This window comes from Protobothrops mucrosquamatus, unplaced genomic scaffold (genome assembly GCF_001527695.2).
Source record: "Protobothrops mucrosquamatus isolate PMUCROS unplaced genomic scaffold, P.Mucros_1.0 scaffold387, whole genome shotgun sequence".
NCBI lineage: Eukaryota > Metazoa > Chordata > Lepidosauria > Squamata > Viperidae > Protobothrops > Protobothrops mucrosquamatus.
The window spans coordinates 254469-275200 of NW_015386719.1; the positions used below are offsets into that span (position 1 = coordinate 254469).

At 40.2% G+C, this 20732-nt stretch overlaps 1 protein-coding gene across 1 annotated transcript in view; it reads left to right on the plus strand.

Moving 5' to 3' along the window:
• Nucleotides 1-6250: 6250 nt before the first annotated feature.
• TYRO3 (TYRO3 protein tyrosine kinase) overlaps nucleotides 6251-20732 on the plus strand; it is a 63662-nt gene continuing 49180 nt past the window's right edge. The window contains exons 1-5 of the mRNA XM_029284130.1: nucleotides 6251-6383; nucleotides 7440-7449; nucleotides 10854-10869; nucleotides 13105-13112; nucleotides 15787-15967. Coding sequence (XP_029139963.1) covers nucleotides 6297-6383; nucleotides 7440-7449; nucleotides 10854-10869; nucleotides 13105-13112; nucleotides 15787-15967 — 302 coding nt within the window. The 5' untranslated portion in view covers nucleotides 6251-6296. The remainder of the gene's footprint in view (nucleotides 6384-7439; nucleotides 7450-10853; nucleotides 10870-13104; nucleotides 13113-15786; nucleotides 15968-20732) is intronic.

The following is a 20732-nucleotide window of genomic DNA, read 5'->3' on the forward strand; positions in this document are numbered from 1 at the left end:
GTAATCAGACACCCAGGACTAGGAGGGTGGCACACCCATAAACATCAGCTAACCAACAACAGTGAGGCAGGTCCACGCCCTGAATTGAAAGACTGACTGTTCAGTGTGGTTTACGGTGGCAGAAGCTGGCACATTTTTGAAGTGGAACAAAGATGAACAGAGGCCACCTATGCAGGAGTGGCTTGAAGATGCTGCTGCCCAATTCACATTCTCAACAAATGTGTAAGGCAGGAGAAGCAGGTGGTTCCTTATATTGAGAAACACTCTTTAGCAAGCACAGAAAAGGCTCCTTAAGGATGACTGTGCAGGTTATAGTGACGTCACAAAACCTACATTTTAAGGCTATATATCAAGGTTTCTTGCTGTGCAATTGTTCAGTCATTTCCGTCTCTTTGTGTCAGGACTGATTGTTGTAACTGAGTTCTTCTAAGCTCCTGCTTGTGTCATCAGTGACAGCATCTAGCTACCTTGACTTCTGTCAGCCTCTTTTTCAATTGCCCTTGAGTTTTTCCCAGGCATCAAATTCTTCACATTATGAATCCAAAATACTTAAGCTATAGCATTATTGCTTCTAGGAAACAGTCTAATTTTACTTTCCTACTAGACTCCTGTGCTGATTTAACCAGTTTAGTTTTGTGTCTTTATTACTTATGTTATGTTCCCTTGTACTTTTATCTGTTTTCTTTGAACTACCCAGAGAGCTCCAGGGACTAGATATATAACAAAGAAATGCAGCTAGGTGGTATTTCTTCTACTGTTTAAATACACACTGAGGGGGGAAAATCATGAAAATACTTTTTGTACATTTTTTCATTATATATTTTATAATTATAAAAATGATATTGAATAACATTTGTTAATTTTTAACCAGCAGCAAATAATAGCCTAACCCTTTGGCAACTTACGTGAAGCAGAAATGAATATTACTATGTTATTGAAACCATGCTCACTAAGTCACTCTTCTCACACAAATATTCTCAGGCACATTCACCCAAACACACATTCCAGATGTGACTCAGCCGAGACCCCCAATTCCCATGACTCAATACTTTTCACTGGCAGTTTACAACAATTTTTTACTATGTTCTTGAGATGCACTCAAAAGTCCCAGTAGTTATTATACTAATTACGGAATTCTGGAAGTTAAAGACAGTATATCGTACTGGTGCCCAGGCTGGGCTCCCACAAATAAGTATCGCATTTAGATGCAAACTACTATTAGACTAGTTTTAGTCCAAGTATTTCAGCATACTGTGATTGCAGAATTACTAGCTATTTTTCCTAATAATTCATATTTTAAAATGAGTATTTTTCAAGTTGCCTTTGTGTCATTTAATACGGAAATTAAGAAAAAGTTTTATGAAACAGAAAACTCAACAGGACACTTTAAACACACAGGAATTTTATTAATAGCCGCAAATTACCTCAATAAAATAAAATAATAGATTTAATGTTGGAGACCAGATTTCAAATGTAATAAAGGGGACTTTTTAAAAACATGATAAAAAACAAATTGCCTTTCTTGAAGTATAACAGATGGGAAACAAAGTTTATTATTCAAGAATTACAAGAATTGTGGAATTATTTTTTTCCCCAAAGCTAAATGAAAAGCATGTTAAACAGATATTTAAAGGATAAATAAGCAAAGCAATTTCATCCTATTATATAAATATCCCGCTATACTTTCATACTTAGGCAGTAGAACAGCACTTTTAATTAGCAGAACTTTCATGATGCTCCTAAGGGCTTGAACCAGTAGGTTGCTTTGCAGGCCAAAATCTCATGCTGGCAGGAAGGGATAATATTAATTAAACACTCTTACAATACTGATAAGGATATCTTATGGCTTCTTGACATCCAATCAGCATTTCTGATGGAAATAGTTTTTTGCACATCCTGTTTGAAGAACAGTTCTTGGAATCTTAATAATAATAATGATGATGATGATGATGATGATGATGATGAGTTGGAAGGGACCTTGGAGGTCTTCTAGTCCAACCCCCTGCTCAGGCTGGAAACCCTATATCAGGGGTGTCAAACTGCCGGCCCGCAGGCCAGATGCGTCACATTGAAGTGGCACCCACCCCATTGCCGGCAATGGCAAAACCGGCCCAATACGTTGCGTGATGTCACATGACGTTGAGAGTTTGACATGCCTGCCCTATACCTTTTCAGACAAATGGCTGTCTAGTCTCTTCTAAAAACTTCCAGTGTTGGAGCATTCACTACTGGAGGCAGGTTATTCCACTGATTAATTGTTCTAACTGTCAGGAAATTTCTCCTTAGTTCTAGGTTGCTTCTCTCTTTGATTAGTTTCCATATGTTGCTTCTTGTCCTGCCTTCAGGTGCTTTGGAGAATAGCTTGATTCCTTCTTTGTGGCAGCCCCTGAGATATTAGAACACTGCTATCATGTCACCCCTCGTCCTTCTCTTCATTAAACTGGACATACCCAATTCCAGCAACCGTTCTTTATATGTTTAGCCTCCAGTCCCCTGATCATCTTTGTTGCTCTTCTCTGTACTCTTTCTAGAGTCTCAACATCCTTTTTACATGGTAGTGACCAAAACTGGACACAGTAGTCAACTATTTTGTACACCCCTAGTTGGATTAATATATATTACTACAAACCAGATGTTTTATGAGATTATAATTTCTTCCCTATAAAAAAAATCCTGTCCCCCCCCGGCATGTGTAAGCTAAGGCAGCAACCATCACTTCCACATTGTTGGTATGAAAATTGAATGGATGCGTCCATAAAATCACCAGAAGAGGGGTTTAAGTTGAAAGTTTGCTGAAATGAATACATTTGATAATAAATTATTTGGAGTGTCTCTCAATTTCTTTTTATGTAAACAAGATTTGGATAAAACCCTTCATCATGATAAGAAATAAAAAATTAATTATACCAAACCAGAAATAAGTAAAACATTGCATTTATGTGAAACCTGAAAAGGATCTGAATTATGATTTGAATAGCCATAGCTAACCATGCACACAGGAGGTAACAAACCTACAGGAGCTGGGAAAAAAATATTAGAGTACTCTGTATAATTTTCCTGTTTATTAAAAGCTAATTATAACCTTTAAAGCAACTTAATCTTATCTACCTGCCATCATGTCTCATAAAGGAAATACTAAAGTAGCCAAAGAAAGTAATAAACCATTTTCTGAGGAAGTTAAAACTGGAATTTGGAGAGGAATTTGAATTTGGAGAGGCAGCTTCCATGTTTAACTTTACAACACAACAGAGATAAAAAAGAATTAACCAATTCAACAGAAGTGAATATGTGTACTCAAGGTTGAACTGTGAGTATTTGGTGCTCTCAGAGCTTGGTTGTTTGTTTTCTTGCAGATGTTTCATTACCCAACCCAACTCAATAGAGTTTGGCAAAAGATCAAAAATCTGGTAGCGCCTTTTCTGGCTAACAGATTTTTGTAAGCTTAAATTTGTTAGTTAGAAAAGATGCTATCAGATTCCTGATTTTTTTTTATCATCATAGACTGGCAGGGCTTTCTTAGAGCAGTGGTGGTAAACCTATGGCACAGGTGCCAGAGGCGGCAGTCAGAGCCCTCTCTGTGAGCACGCACACCGTCGTCCCAGTCCTTCGGCTGGGTTTTATAAAACCTTTTCGCTTTAGGCCTCCGCCGCCGTGTGCAAAAAAAAAAAAAAGGTTCAATCAGTCAATTTCAACTTCTCGTGGGAAAAAAAAGATCTTGCAAAGTTGGAATTGATTGATTGAACATTTTAGTCCTACCCAGTCTGCTGTTACCACCGCAGCCACGCCCACCCAATGGGCCACGCCCACCCAATGGGCCACACCCAGCCAATGGGCCACACCCACCCGGCACTCGACGATGGATAAGTGGGTTTTGGGTTGCAGTTTGGGCACTCGGTCTCTAAAAAGTTTGCCATCACTGTCTTAGAGTTTGGCAATTGTTTATTGATTACAATATTCAGAAAAAATATCTTCTTTATTATTATTACTGTTCATCACACAGTCAGCCAGATGTTCAGACTGGATTTTGGCATTTTTGTCCACTTATGGAATCCTTCCCAAGGGATAGGCAGATATGGATGTTTGATGGTCTTACAGATATCATCACAGGATGTAAGCTGTTCCGAGTAAAGCTGCCTTTTGCAATTGACTGATAATTAATTTGTTAATGCTGATATTTACATATTTTACTGGGTTTTACTATTTCTTATTATCTCTTAGTTTTTTATACTATTATTATACTATTGGTACATAGCTCTTTATGGATCTAATTTGGACAATGTGAAGTGACCCACTATATTTGGACAGCTGTGAAGCAACAGCAAATATTATGTAATTTATTATTATGGTATTACTGGCAGGAGAGGCTGTTGTGATATTTTCTCATATTTTGTATCAAAATAATTGGCCATACCTCAGGCAGCCAGATATCTTGGGCCAGCCGTACACAGAGAACTAGGGAATGTACAGTTACACACTCCTTTTTCTCCAGTTACTGTGCAACCAGTTAAGCAACATAGAGTTAAGAGTTACTACATCTCTCTGCTGCCCAATTTGCAACCAAAAGATGATAACCCAATTCTTGTTTTTCTCTGTTGGCTTTAATTTCCAGTAAAAGGTACTGACATTTTGGATGAATTTCCACTGAACAAGGCAATCCAAACATAACAACCTTACATAGATATTCACAGTACAAACAAGCAAGAAGCAAATTTACTTCCTCCCATAAACACCAACTAAATGTAGTAAAAATGTAAGTTTTACAAGGTAGAACCTCCAAGATGGTCTATGAGAAAGAGTCTATAACTCAGATTCCCCAACTTAGTTAGACATAATGCCGATTGGTCGATGGTCCTAATTACAAGGTAGGATATCACACAGGACTGAGGAGACTGGTTCAAGTCCGCATTTAGTTTAATAACTTTGGGCCAATCCCTATACTTAGTCCACCTTAACTTGCAAGGTTTTTGCTATAGAAATAGTCTTGGAGTAAGAAATAGTATGCAGCTGCCATGAGGACCTGAAGCAAAACTGAGCTCAAACAAGTTAGCTAAACAAAATAAATAAAATATCTGAACCATACATTCTGTATAATGTCCACAATGAAGAATTTCCCACATTCACTTATTTCACAATGTCCAGTGAAACTGAATGCAAGGCTTTGGTTCCATGGAAAATATTCTGTGAAGAACGTCTGATAAAAACTGAATATAAAACGTAAAATCTGTTAAAAAGAAAAAGAAAGAAGAGACTAAATTCTCACTGTTGGATTTTTACTGGAAAATCCACATCGATGCTGTATGCCTTTGTAAACATTATTTATTAAGGGCGGATGCATTGATCTACTGGCGTCCTTCTATAGATGAGGATTGATCAAGGGTTATCCTTCATTATTTGTCCGCTTCTGACATAGACCTTTCTGCGTTCTCTCTCTCTCTCTCTCTCTCTCTTCAAATCACGACCCTCTTTGATTTGGGATGAGCTCCTCCTTGAGTAGAAACTGCGGCTCGCTGACTAACCTGCGCGCAAAAAAAAAAAAAACAGAGAGGTCGCATCCGCGCCTTCCCCTCTCCTTGAAAACGGCTCTCTTCGCGGGAAAACCACGTTGATTCTGCCGCAGGCCTGTTATTTTCCACTTCGCGGGAGAATAAAACAACAAAGTTCGGGAAAGCAATAGGATCAGCCGTCGACGGATTAATATTCATGAAGCCGGTGATGTCATGAGAAGGAGAGCTGTGGCCTCCTGAAAGCGCCATTTCCTGGAGGGAGAAGCAAGAAGCCGAGTCCAAAGACTCGCAGGAGGAAGTCGCGGCGGCCGAAGGAGGGAGCTCCGCGTCGGGGCCAAGCTCAACTCTGCGGGCTCGGCGGCCCGATGCACTCTGTGCACTGCGGGAGGGAGGCCGGCAGGGGGGGACCTTCCCGACTTGGCGATCGCAAGCTCAGGGAAAGAGAGCAGAGCCGCCGGCCGAGCCAAGCGCTGGTGGGGTGCCTGGCGCTGCCATCTCCAGCCGCTTCTTTTCCTAGCTTGCCGTGCGCGATCGCGTGGGCGCCGAGCCCTTCTTCGCGCCCAGCTCGAGGGGGCGCGGACCGCCAGCTTTTCTTTCAAGGAAGGGGCGTCGTTGGTTTCCCTTTCCCCTTTCCCCCCCCCCCTTATTGCTTTGCCGCCTGCCCGTTCTCCCTTTCTTCCTTTTCCTCCCCCCTCGCTTTCCTCCCCGTCGTTAACATTTGGGGGACCGAGGCGAGACAACCGCTTTGGAGGTCGCTAGGAGGATGGTGATAAAGACGATGAAGGGGAAGAGATGGAGATGAAGCAGACTATGCAGATGCGGGGACTCCTGTTGCTGTTGCCGGCACTATGGGCTCTGTTTTCGCGGGACTTCAGGGCTGTAACAGGTAAGGAGATGCCGCTCCTCCGAGTTCCCTCTCGGTTAAGACTCTCGACTTGATTTTTACCGGTTCTTGCCCCTGTCACACCCGCCCGCCCGCTGGATTTTACGTTTCCCAGGTGGGTGTGCTCCCGGTTCGAGTTTCTTGTTGGGCTATGGGTCACTTCTGTTCTGCAACCGAGTGGATGAAGCGGCACAACCGGGTCTCGGGTTGCTTTGGAGTGGGATCCCTTCGCCTTCGGGCGCTCCTGTCCCGACATCCCTTCTTTAAAAACAAACAAACAAACAAACAAACAAACCCAAGTAGATTTGCGATAGTGGCGAATAGTAAACTCCCGTGTATAGTTTTCTTCTTCCTCCGAAGGGACTTCCAGCAGATAAGCTCTCCCTGCTGCCCCGGGGTAAGCGCAGTAGTTACAATGATTTTCCCATCTACTCCCAGTGCTGTGAGACTGGCCTGCATCTTTCCTCGTTGGAGCTGAAACAAATGATAAAACTGAAGGAAAATGTATTTCGTTGTTTATATTTGTTTAAAAGCTGGTGTTATTTTTTTTTTTTGTTATTTTTTTGTTGATAATAGTGATTTCATGCCCATCTTTGTACATGTCAAGTTGAACTAACAGTTTGCATGCCAAGAATTTGATTCTTCCATTCCACTCCATTGCCTGTTTTCCCAATTCTCCAATTCTAATATTATTTGAAGAGTCCTTGGGAGAGTTAGGACTTCACTCCTGTGGAGATCCTTCCCATTAAAGGCTTCCTAATTGGATGGATTCAGCCAGTTCTAAATGAAATGTCCAATAAGACGCTCTTATGGTCCCTGCAGGATGGCCTCATTATCTTTGTAGAGGTTTTAAGTGAGGATTTGAGTGGATTAGCACACATGAAGGTTGAAAAAGTCACAATCTACGTGAATGTTCATTCACAGATATTTAGCGTAAAATATATTTAAGTGTTTGCCCTTAAAACCAGGTTCTATCATCAAGTCAGTGTGGGTAATCTGTGACTCTCCAGTAGTTTGGAAATGTAATTCCAGTTGTTGCACCAGTCCACCAGGGTATTGAGAGTTGTAGTTCATCAACACCTGGAATGCCATAGGTTCCTCAGGCAGCTGTCCCAGGTAGATTAAGTTGTGGATGGTAAAAGGACAGTGACTTGTTGGTTTTTATTGTATGTTTTACCGGTATGGCAGAAGGGAAAGATACTTGTGGAGTTTTCTGTCCATGTACCAAAATAATGACTTCAGGCACTATGGCTGGTTAAGGTCTATGGGAAGTTGCAAGCATGCTTTGGCGTTATATCTCAGGCAGCAAAATGTCTTGGCCTGCCATCTATTAGAATAAGAATCGTTGGCTATTTTAGTACTTCTTTATTGCGTCAACATCATAAACATATTTGAGGTCTTTGGCAGCTCTATTTATATTTCCATAATTGAATATTGGCTACAGCTCTTGAACATAAGGCTATCCTTTTTTCTCTCTGTGACTTTATCCCAGGCATTCATCTTTATGGAGAGACAGGAGGTTAAAAAAACTGTTTACTTCTTCTACAAGTGATAATAAATATACCACTGACACAATGTTTTGTAGGACTTGGATGTCTATACATCACCCTTTATATGCCTCATTAATGTTTTTGTGAAATACTGATAGAAATAATGTTATATCAAGATCTCTACTGCAATATCACAAATGCACAAATAGATTTTCCAATGAATCAGTGACACTTGTAAAATTATTGAAATTAATATTTTGTTTTCTAATTCAGAACAGGTTAAAATTTGGAAGTCATTTATTTAGGGAGCAATTCTATTATTATAAGCCCTCACTCTCCCACTGTATTGGTGAATTATTGCAGTTTGAAACCATAAATGTTGTCACTGGGTCATGAACTAATTATTCCAGGTTGGATCCATCTGTTACCAGTTTCCAAAATTAGCTGGTTAGTGTGACTGACTGAAGGCTGATGTCAGTACTGAGTCAAAATAATCTGTGGGCAGAAAATAAGAAGTGGACATAAATAGAATTTTTTTTAAAAAATAAAAAATCAATCTGAAAGGAAAGCAGTAATGTTGATTCTTTGGCATAATTTAAGTTTGTGGGTCAGAAACCATCCTGGATATTTTCTACTGGGAAAATATTTTTGAGAATTAATGTGGATCTTATCTTACTTGCAGACCTAGATCATAGTATCTGGAAAGCATGGAGATCCTTCCATATCTATGGACTCTGTAACTGCAGTCCTCAGTTGTACCTCTTTTGGGTAGCACAATCTGTGTAGTGGTTAAGGCATCGGGCTAGAAACCAGGAGACTGTGAGTTCTAGTCCCACCTTAGAACAACAGCTGGCTGGGTGAATTTGGGCCAGTCATTCTCTGTCAGCATAACCTGCCTTGTGTACAAGATTGTTGTGCAGAAAATAGGAGAAGGAGCATTTTATGTATTTGCTGACTTGAGTTATCTATAAAAATAATAAAGGCGGAATATACATGATAGATAGATAGATAGATAGATAGATAGATAGATAGATAGATAGATAGATAGATAGATAGATAGATAGATAGATAGATAGACTAATTAGAGTCACTACGAGAGCATGTTGAAAATGCTGAGGTTTTTGAGATTCCTCTAAATGTAAGAACTTGAACCATGCATCTTTTTGACTAAGAAGTGTCCAACAGTTTTAGTTGCCACTGATAATGTGTGAGATTAGCAAAAACTCTCACTGTACAAGCAGGCTGATCAGTTTTACATCTGTAGCATGGAGTCATCAACTTTGAAATACTTTCCAAGTCAGCTTTCCCCAGCCTGATATACCATTGATGTGGTCACAATATCCTTTTCAGAATTCTGGGAATTATATTTGCAGTATAGCATGATGACTTAGGTCAGGGGTAGGCAACCTTGGTTCTTTTATGACTCGTGGACTTCAACTCCCAGAATTCCATGGCTGGCTCAGGAATTCTGGGAGTTGAAGTCCACGAGTCATAAAAGAGCCAAGGTTGCCTACCCCTGACCTAGGTAAAAGATGCCTGTTCCAAATTCAAGCAAACCTACATTGCAGTTATATATATCTGGCACCTAATACAATGGGAATTAGGGGAATATTCCTCTGATAAACATACATTTCTATTTTCTTTCCCCCCCCCTCTTAAGAATCCCAGTACTTGCTATCAGTAGACAGTGTTTGCAGAAACAGAAAGTTAATATGCTACACTGCAAAGACATCTAGAAGGCCTTTGGTAGTTATTAGTTATATTTAGCTGATAGCTGCATAAGTAAACTGAAATTTCTTTCCTACTTTGAGAGAGAATAGTGGTTTACTGATGATTAGGCCAATAGGAATCAAGGTTGGCAAGAGTGAAACTGGTAGGGAGTTCATTGCATTGTGCAACTTCTTTTGTGTATTTCTCATACCTACACCCAACCATTTAGGCAGCTTTTATTTTATTTTAGGTTTAGAATTAAAGATCCTTGAATGCAAAAGAATTGTTAAGTTGCTGCTAACTGAGAGTAACTTCTTATTTCTATAATCATTACACTGTAATGATACATTATTGACCATGCTTCAGTTAAGCAACAGTTGTGTGTCCACACATGCACGCATGTGAATGAATGCTGTGTTTTTCCATAGAAAATATATACATACCCTATAATTTTTCCAAAATTACCTATGCCTTAAGACAGTGGTGGCGAACCTATGGCACGGGTGCCAGAGGCGGCACTCAGAGCCCTCTCTGTGGGCACACGTGCCGTTGCCCCAGCCTTGTCTCCCCCCACAACCCCCTCCTCTCCAGCAGCCCCCCTGAAGGAGAGTCGCCCCTGAGCGTGGCCCTCGCAGAGCTGCACAGCCAAGGACATGGCAGCCAGGCAGCGTAGACAAGACTCTGCCCTCACACCCCATCGTGCACAGTTGGTGCTGCAGGGCGTGGGCAGAGGTCGTGACTGCCATAGCGCTGCTGGGCTGCCTGGGCGATCTGCAGCGGTGGGCCCTGGAGGTGGTGAGTGGCCCTGCGGGCAGGTGGGGTGGGAGATGGGGGGGGCGCAGATGGGGGTGGAGTGGGGGTGGGGCCAGTTTTTGGGCACTCGGTCTCTAAAAGGTTTGCCATCACTGCCTTAAGAGGTTATTCATTTCTCATAATCAAAAGCCAAAAATATACTGAATTTTATTTTTCCTTTTTTCTTTTTGTTCTTTGTGCAGGGCTCTCCTTCAAATGTGAAATACACTTTGCTTACTTAAGATTTCAGCAAGAACGGTGACTTAAATCTGAAGTTGTCTGCAAAGATAGCTGTATTTGTTCATGATTATGTTTTAGCAAGTGGATTGCTGAAAAGCTGAGCGGTTTTGTTATTGCAAAATATTGCCTTTATTTCATAAGACTGTCATTTTATAAGGCCACTTTGTGTATGTATGGCATGGTCACAGAGCAAGTAGCACAGAGCTCTATTGCTTCAAAATGATGCACACTGAGAGGGAGGATGTTTTCTGCCACATGCCCACATGCATAAACACACATAATTTAATCTAATTTGTTGAATTAAATAATAAGGGGTTAGAGCATGTTTCCGAGTGTGTGATTAATTCCTTAGCCCAGTACAAAAAAGTGCTGTGTCTAAATGTTGTATATTTTGCCACCTTCACTGCTCTTAGCAATTTACTTAAGTTAAACGAACAACAAAGAAAACATTACAAAGAAAATGGCATGGGAACTACTGGTTTTACTGGCTGTTAAGCAAGTTAGAAATCCATAATAGAACAAAATGCTTTTATTCTGCAGAGGTTCCTTAGTTACACAAGTGTGTGATTTTTTAATTTTTATTTAATGTATTTATATTGCATACCAATATACTTTAAACAATTTACAATACTATAGTAAAATAACATAAAGCAATATATGAAATAAAATACAAATATGAACTGAAAAAGAGCGAAACTGGCTGCAATATAAAATAACTACAACAGGAGATTAGTACAAAGCATTTTAAAACCCCTAAAAGGTTTTATGGTTGAAAAAACTGGGAGTATTAAATTCCATTTTGCACTGGAAGAACTATAATGTGGTTGCCTGGTGCACATTTCTGCAGAAAGCAATCTGCAACTCAGGTATCATAATTAAAAAGGCTCTCTGCCAAATCTTACCATGTAGTCAGTGCTAAACTTTGTAGCATGCCATGTTGTTAGAACTTCAGCAAAAATGTTCTGGACAGTAGTTGGAAAATTTTGATAGAATATGCTACAGATGTTAAGCTATAATGTAGTTCCTTCCTCCTTCCCTCCCTCCCTCCCTCCCTCCCTCCCTCCTTCCTTCCTTCCTTCCTTCCTTCCTTCCTTCCTTCCTTCCTTCCTTCCTCATCCCTCCCTCTTTATACACTTCCTTGCAATCCATTTGGCAATCAAAGAGCCTTACAACTGAAAAGAAAATTCAAATTCAGATATAAACTTTACTTTACTTTACTTTACTTTATTTTTGATTTATATCCCAATAGGAACCAGAAAAAAATAATATTGATTAAATTAAAATTTTAATATTGGTTAAATGGAAATGTTTAACTAAATGCTTGATGGAAGATATTATTGCTTCCAATAGAAGAGAATATATATCGCTCAGGGTTGAATGGCGAGTCCTCGGTGTTTTCTGAATTTGGTTGTTTGCTTGCAGACATTTCATTACTCAACTAGGTAACATCATCAGTGCTAGTGAGTATGGGGTTTGCTCCCTGTTTATATACAGTAGCTTGCTCTTCCATTTTAGTGTGGTTTCTCCTTTTTGGGGTGTTGGCTGTTGGAGAGAAACTGGAGAACACATTCTCTCCAGCAGCCAACACCCAAATGAGCAAGGATTAATACCAGCCAAAACAATCAAGCAGAAAACAATACTCTAATCCAGTGATGCCGAACCTTTTAGAGACCAAGTGCCCAAAAACTGACCCCACCCCTGCCCCACCCCCTGCCCCGCCCCACCCTGCCTGCCCGGAGGGCCACTCACCACCTCCAGGGCCCGCCGCAGATCGCCTAGGCAGCCCAGAAGCACCATGGCGGCCACGCCCTCTGCCCAAACCCCGCAGCATCAACTGTGCATGTTGGGGCGTGAGGGCAGAGTCGCTGCCATGTCCTTGGCTGCGCTGCTCCGCATGGACCACGCTCAGGGGCGACTCTCCTCCAGGGAGGCTGCTGGTGAGGAGGGGGTCGCGGGCGGAGGCAAGGCTGGGACAACGGCATGTGTGCCCACAGAGAGGGCTCCGAGTGCCACCTCTGGCACCCGTGCCATAGGTTCGCCACCACTGCTCTAATCAAAGGGGAGTGGGGATTTCAGGTTTTTGTATACAATGAATTTTAAATGTTGTAAGCCAGTCAGAGTCACCATGTTTGAATTGGGTGACCATGTAAATTTGTTTAATAAAGAAATACACTTCCAAGGAGAAAACTGCCACCAATATTAGCAGGGCAAGCATTTTCTTAGATCATGGCACTTTTGATAATTTGAACTGGATTTTTTTGTTCAAAGTTTTAGGAGATATGAATGTTGGAGGCAAGTTAATATAAGTTTATAAATTTGCAGATGACACCAAGCTGAAGGGAATAGCCAATACTTTAGAAGATTGGCTCGAGATCCAGAAGGATCTTGACAGACTTGAACACTGGGCCCTATCTAGCAAAATGCAGTTCAGTGGTGAGAAATGTAAGGTTTCACACAGGCAAAAAAACCAAAGGCACAGATATAGAACAGGTAGTACGTGGCTCAACAGCAGTAACCCTGAGAGGGATCTAGGAATCCTAGTGGACAATCATTTAAATATGAGCCAGGGGTGTGCTGCACTGCCAAAAAAGTCAATACAGTCCTAGGTTACATCAGTACAGAGATAGTATCAAAGCCACATAAAAGACTAGTATCACTTTATGCTGCTTTGGTAAAACCACATTTGGAATACTGCATCCAGTTTTGATCACAGCGATACAAAAAAGATGCTGAGACTCTGGAAAGAATGCAGAGAAGAGCAACAAAGATGATTAGAGGGTGAAGGCTAAAACATATGATGAATGGTTGCAGGAACTGGGTATGTTTAGTCTAACAAAGAGAAGACTAGGTCTGACATGATAGCAGTCTTCCAATATTTGAGTGCCTATAGTTAATGGAGAATTAACCAACCATGTGAGATACAAAAAGATACAAGACAAAGTTGCCCACAGTCTCTGTTTTGTTTATTTTAGTTTTTGAAATATCAACTAAAGGTATACAACAAGTTGACAATTTTTGTAGAAGATTTGGTTTTGGCAGATTCCTTAAAAGAAATTGAGTAAATTAAAAATAGATTGAAAGAATTTTAGTGACTAGTAGGTTTCAAGGTTAATAGAAGACAGAGATGTTAACTAAAAATATGAAGATACAAGATCAAATAGAATTGAGGAATAAAACAGCTTTTAAGATTGAGAAGAAGGTAAAATATTCAGCATAACTATGACAAATATGAATGTTATCTTATTTCAAAATAATTGTTAAGTTAATGAAGTCAAAAAGACATGTTAAGATGGGATCAGTTACAATTGTTATTGTTAGATAGAATTTCTGTGACTAAGATGAATATTTTATCTAGAATGTTATTTTTGTTTCAGACAATACCTGATGTAGCATTTAAACAATGACAGAAGGATATATCTAAATTTGTATGGCAAGGGGGAAAAAAAATGAGTTAAATATAAGGTATTACAAGATGTGAAGGAAAAAGGAAATTTGGGCCTAGCAGATTTGAAACTATATTTTGCAGCCTGCTGTTTGATTTGAACGAAAAGTGGATGTTGTTAAAAAATAGAAGGTTATTGGATTTAGAAGGTCATGATTTGAAATTTGAGTGGCATTCACATAAATATAGATTTTAAAATTCTTTTATCTCAGATGGGCTATTCTTAAAGTATAGAATGAATTTAACTGTAGAGGTTTTAAGAAGGGATTAGACAGCCATTTGTCCTGAATTGTATACAGTCTCCTGTTTAAGCAAGGGGTTAGACTAGAAGATCTTCAAGGTGCCTTCCAACTCTGTTATTCTGTATTCTATATTTTTCTGCTAGTAGAATTCCACTGGTGCAAAGGTCACACTATATTTATGTAATTATTTCTTTTCCATCATCCCAAGAGCAGTTGGACTGATTCTAAGACTTACCATTCCACTCGATACAATTTGAAGAATTTATTGGAGTATGTTAATAACTATGCACTGCTAAATAGAATGGAATTACAATCATTTGGATTTATTTAAAAATATATTGTTGTTATTGTTATTATTATTATTATCTATCATATTTTTGCCATCAGTATGCCTGAAGTATAAAAAAAATTAACATTGTTCAGTTATATCATCTTATACAAAATAGTTCCAAAAGTAACCAAGATAATATAAAGCTACCAAGGATCTAATAATGACAGGCAATAGTCTAGTGGCTGAAATCTCTTCTGTCTTGAAGCTTAGTTATCATCTAATTTATTTTCTTCCAAGCAGTATATTTTCATCTTTTTCACCAATGCTTAATACACTACACTTCAGAATATGTGGTCTGTTAAAAGTCTTCCTTATACGTGTTCATGGTCTCCTCCAGTGGCTTTAAAAGTGTCTGATGGCCCTGAAACATATCCTGAAGAATACATTTATTCCAATAGAAAATGGAGAAATGTCACCACCTGCAAATGAATTAGTGACACCTTTCCAAAGAGAGATGAGATCAGCATTTGGCATGCATCCTGAGTTTGGGGGTTGCCTGGCTACTGGTTCAACTAATTCCTCACTACACATGGGGTGTGGGGGGGGGGGAGAAGAAAGAGAAAAGGAGAGAGAGAAACATGTTCTGAAAGTGGCTGGTTTCCTTTCAGGGCTAAGCATTCAATCATACTTTTCTATCCATAGAGTTTTCACACAGTTTAAAAGCCTTTGCAATTAAGAGACGCTATGAACTGAATGACCTTCTATGTGAATGATTTTTTTCCTTCCAATAGGAATAGTGCTTTCTTTAAAGAATGAATATTACCTGGGAGTCAAAAAGCATCCAGAGGGAATTTGGGTGGAATTTTTCTATTGTTCTGAGAATAATTATTTCAAAAGCATTAACTATGCACTCTTGCCAGGATACCTACTTCATCTGCGTGTACTGCTGCAAAATTGCTACTGGGCTTCACCCTGCTGATTTTCAAATTGGCACATTGTTGAAGAAGTCCTGCATAGTTTTATTCTCCTTTGCTATTTCCTAACTGGAAATTCAGTGTTCCTATCCTGTAATTATCCCAATATCTATAAAAAGCTTCAGATGAGGTGCATTGGAGTGGTTGTGCATTTAGTTCTTTGACTGTGTTACCCTACAGATCAGTAACCTTGATTGATCTGCTGTATTCCCAACCTTTCCTTTCTTCTTTCCAGAAGCAAAAGGGGTTGGAATGCCAATCAAACTGACTGTGTCCCAGGGGCAGCCAGTGAAGCTGAATTGTAGCCTGGAGGGAATGGAAGAACCGGAGATGCTGTGGATCAAGGATGGAGCTGTGGTGCAGGGTATAGACCAGGTGTACATTCCAGTAAATGAAGAACACTGGATAGGCTTCCTCAGGTAAGAATGACATATAGAACAGGATATGTTAGATCAATGTATGATTGATGCTAATATTAAAGATTAGTTTATTTTTACATTTTTTGTGGAACATTGTATCTGGGGAAGGGCATTTGTGATTCTCTCGTCCTCCCTTATTTATTTTCATAGCGGTCCCATGAAATAATTTAGGTTGAGCCAAAGGCACCAGGCAAAATATCCAACTGGGCAATTTGTTTCCTGGATTTATTCTTTATTTGCTTAATATCTCATGAATCGTAGCCAACTCTAAGATGGGCAGACTTTCACATCCGATATGGAATTCTGGAAGTTGAAGTCTACAAATCTTGATGTTGCCAAGATTACAAACACTGATCTAAACTTTTCATGCTTTCTAGTTCCTTCCCCACTTTTGTTGCTAAGAATTTATAACATTTGTACATACTACTGAAATGCTTAAGGCACTATGCATTCATTATTTAGTAGCAATGCTCATGACACATATTGAACAAGTTCAATATAATTGCCCCCTCCTCCCATACGACAGCCTGAGCCTGAGTGAGAATTATTTGCTATAGGCAACAGTGAGCAGCTTTTTAAGGACTGCATTTTGGAGAGACACAACTACTGTGAGAATGCTAAGTGGGTGGATTTTCAATTTCTCTCTTTGTTGTAGGAGAGGAAAGCCTCTTTGTTTTTTGTTGGTTTGTTAAGCTTATTTTAGGGGATTTGTGCCTGTAGCAAAATAATGGTAAATGGTGTTACTGTCTATAGAGATTCTCAGTCATCCAGGTCATGGTTGTCCCGAAGTGGTTTTTCAAGAGGCAACTGGACTTCCTTGTTTTTTTTTTTGTTTGTTTGAAGACCTTTTGCTTCTCATCCAAGGACCTTCTTCAGCTCTGACATCTTCAAAGAAAAACAAGAAAGTATAGTTGCCTCTTGAAAAAGCACCTTTGGAACAAATGGTGCTACTGTTTTTCAAAATTATGGTAGAGGGACTCCAGGGACATACTGGGACTTCCATGAGAAGGGGAGATATCAGAAAAGTCAAGATGATAGTTACAACCCACAGAGCTTTGATTGCATGGCTGCTACTGCCATTATGACTTTTACAACACACACACACACACACACACACACACACACACACACACTGCAGATATCCTTGGAATCAGAAAAAAGGAGCTTTTGGAGCTTTTATTTATCTCTGTGGCCTAAGGAAAACTATTTTTGCAACCTGGTCTTAAGAAGCCCATTTGAAATACGTCCAACTGGTAAAACTGCACAGTACCATCTCTCTGTCAACCACCCAATCTTTTTCTTTTCTGTACCACTCATCCTTTCCATTTATTAGAATTTCTTGATGGCACTTGCAGGCCTAGGAATTTAAGAAAGGAAGAAACAAAAATGTTTTGATAAGATAGACGGTTTGGTGGGTGCCAGACAACTTACCTGTAGCACATTTGTGGCTATGGATAACCTATTGCAGTGATGGCGAACCTTTTAGAGACCAAGTGCCCAAAAACTGGCCCTGCCCTGCTCCACCCCCTGCCCCGCCCCTGCCCCGCCCCGGCTTCGCCTCACCCTGCCTGCCCACAGGACCACTCACCACCTCCAGGGCTCGCCGCAGATCGCCCAGGCAGCCCAGCAGCACCCTGGTGGCCACACCCTCTGCCCACGCCCCGCAGCATCAACTGTGCGCGATGGCGCGTGAGGGCAGAGTCTTGTCTATGCTGCCTGGCTGCCATGTCCTTGGCTGCGCTGCTCCGCATGGGCCATGCTCGGGGATGACTCTCCTCCAGGGGGCTGCTGGTGAAGAGGGGATCACGGCAGAGGCAAGGCTGGGGCAACGGCATGTGTGCCCACAGAGAGGGCTCCGAGTGCCGCCTCTGGCACCCGTGCCATAGGTTCGCCACCACTGACCTATTGCAATCACTGGAAACAGAATATGTTTTGCAAATACATGAAAATAAAGATAAAGGTGGATCTATAGATGCAGTTTTCTTGGCAACAGGAGAAATGCAGCTTTGCATGCCCTTCTCTGGGGCTACTTTTTAATTTCCCAGTTTGACTAAACACAGCAGTTTTCCTGGCAGTCTCCCACCCGAGTTCTAACCAGGCCTAGCCCTACTTAACTTCTAAACCCAGACCCAGTTGTGTGAGTGCTGCTACTTACTGTGTGTATTTTTAAACCAGGGGTCTTGTTTTTTACATCCTGGATTCATACATGAAATAAGGGGTCATTTTTATAAGTAATAGAGAGGCAGAATATTACAGTGCAAGAATGCAAATTGACATTGAATTGTCCATTCCCAACCTCTTAGCTTTGTTAGCTAAGGAATCCAGAAAAAAACTTTCATTTCCCTCCAACTCTAAGAATGCATGAAAGAGAATTTGCTTCTGAGATATAAGTAAACATTTCCTTGACATTGTTCTTTTTTTCCCCTTCACACTCTTTTCTCCTTGACTTTGATTAAAAGGAGAGAGTTTAATTCAGGCTGTACTTCTTAGATCAAATCTGGGTTCTGTTGAGAGAAAAAGATGTGTCATACAAACCAAGCCTTAGTCATCTCCCACAAGTAATGTCCCAGTGTATTTACTCCATCATTTACTTTAAGCCAAGCATGCAATACTTCAGACAGTTGATATAAAACACAGAAAAGATGCTTAGTGTGCTTCTGTGTATGTGTATAAAAAAACTTGAACCAGTTTTCCTGGTGCTTTTGCCAGATGTACTTGAGAAGAAGCTATCTGGAAATATCCCCTTTGAAGCCTTCCGAATAAATAGTTTCTTGAGATTTGTAAATTGTCAGCAGAGCCCTTGAAATTTTATTGTGCTTCTGTAATGAAACTGATATCTCAGTGTTTGCAGGAAATTAATATTTCAGTGTTCTACAGTGACAAGCGTTAACGTTTGCACCTCAGGCAATCCTAACTAAAGTCTGCATTGGAGACTTCGGGTTACGTTGGTTGAATAATACTATATGGAAGGTCAGGGCAGGGCAGACAGCAAATTAATAGGAAAATTAGGGAAACCTAAATATGAGAGTAGACTTCCTGTCTTAATGTCCAGAATATGGGTTTAGTTATTACAAAGCTGGACACTGTCCCTAGTAGAAAGTTTGATAATTTTAAGAGCTAGTGCTGAGTGGTGGATAAGGCATTGAACTAGGGCTGGGGAGATTCAGATCTAAATCCATCCTCAATCATGGAAATTCTGGCACATTTTTTTTTTGACCACTCACTTTCTCTTGGTTCAGCCTACTTTACTGGGTTATTGTGGCATGGATAAAATGAAGGCAGCTGCCCAGGAAAATCCACCTGAGCTCCGAGAGAAAATGATATATATTACCATGCGAATTAATAGCTGAGAGTAGAATATTTCTCTTGGATCAGGTTTTTAAGATGTCGCCCCTAACAGCTTCTACAACGAATTGAAATGATGCATTTCCTAAATGTTGTTATTATTTACCTGACATCTGAGACAAGTATATAAGTCACAGTATTTGCATCATGACATCACGCGTGCTTCATCATTTATTGCCTTGCCTCACCACCACCACCCCTTGTATCTCCTGTGGACATCCATGGCTGTATCTCATCCCAGTGAAATGAGTTATACTCCCAAAGGCATTATAATAAGAAAATGATTAGTTTGTTTGGAGCTTATTAAATTTGAGCTATGCTGAGTAAGTTCAAAAAATCACAGATCCTTAAGTAATGTCTTTTATGAAGGAACATTTGCTGTGTCCCGTTCACTCTTGTAAAACAAACATATTTGCTCTCTCTGCATATTTCAGGTTTAGGGCTGGATAGTTTGGCAACATCAGACTTCCTGGAACCAATGAATGATTTAACTTTCTCAAAATCTTCAGACAGGAATTGCACAGTTAATTCATGTGGGCAGTAATCCTAGATTATTACTTATCTTCCATTGGTGCCAATTTTTCCTAAACCCTATTGAAAAAAAATCTTCCACTTCATTCATTGCAGTGTTTTTGTTTCTAGAGAAAATTTCCCCAACCAAATGTCCCTAAATGTTTTGGGATCCCATAATTTCTGACCAGCATAATCAACACTTGGAAGCTGTGTTAGGGAAGGCTGTTCTAGAACATAGTTCTATCACTGCTGCATAGTTCCAAGGGATAATTGCTTAGCTAATGCCCTTCTCCAAAAAGCTCCCTCTGCTTTCTGATCTATTCACAGAAACATTTTTGGGTGAAACCACCTGAAGGGGAACAACTTTGTTTATGTGTTTTTTTGCCACCCATCTCAGCCACAAGGTGATTCTGGGCAGCTTACAATGTTATATGATTAATTCAGTGGCAATGAAAACGGCTTGTTTGCAAAATGGTTGCAAGTTTAACACTTGGCAATTTTAGTCTAGATGGCTAAGCCGGAAATGTCTTCCAGGTAGAATCTGCTAGTCAGAGGAGATAGTAATTGACTAGATTTTATTTTGAGATCCAGTTTGATGTAGTAGCTAAGACATCAGGCTAGAAATGAAGACTATGAGCCCTAGTCCTAGTCTTAGCTAACTGGATGATCTTGGGCCAATCAATTTCTCACAGCCTAGGAATCAAGCAATGACAAACTACTTCTGAAATCTTGCCAAGAAAACTACAGGGCCTAGTCTGGACAGTTGCCAAAAGTCAAAACTGACTTGAAGGCACACACATAAAAAATGTTTCATTTATTTCATTGATGCAGTTCCCTTTCTTCCTTTTTAAAATGTTCGGGGTGGGGGAAAACAATAACACTAAAAAGGCTACATTTTTCAACTTGT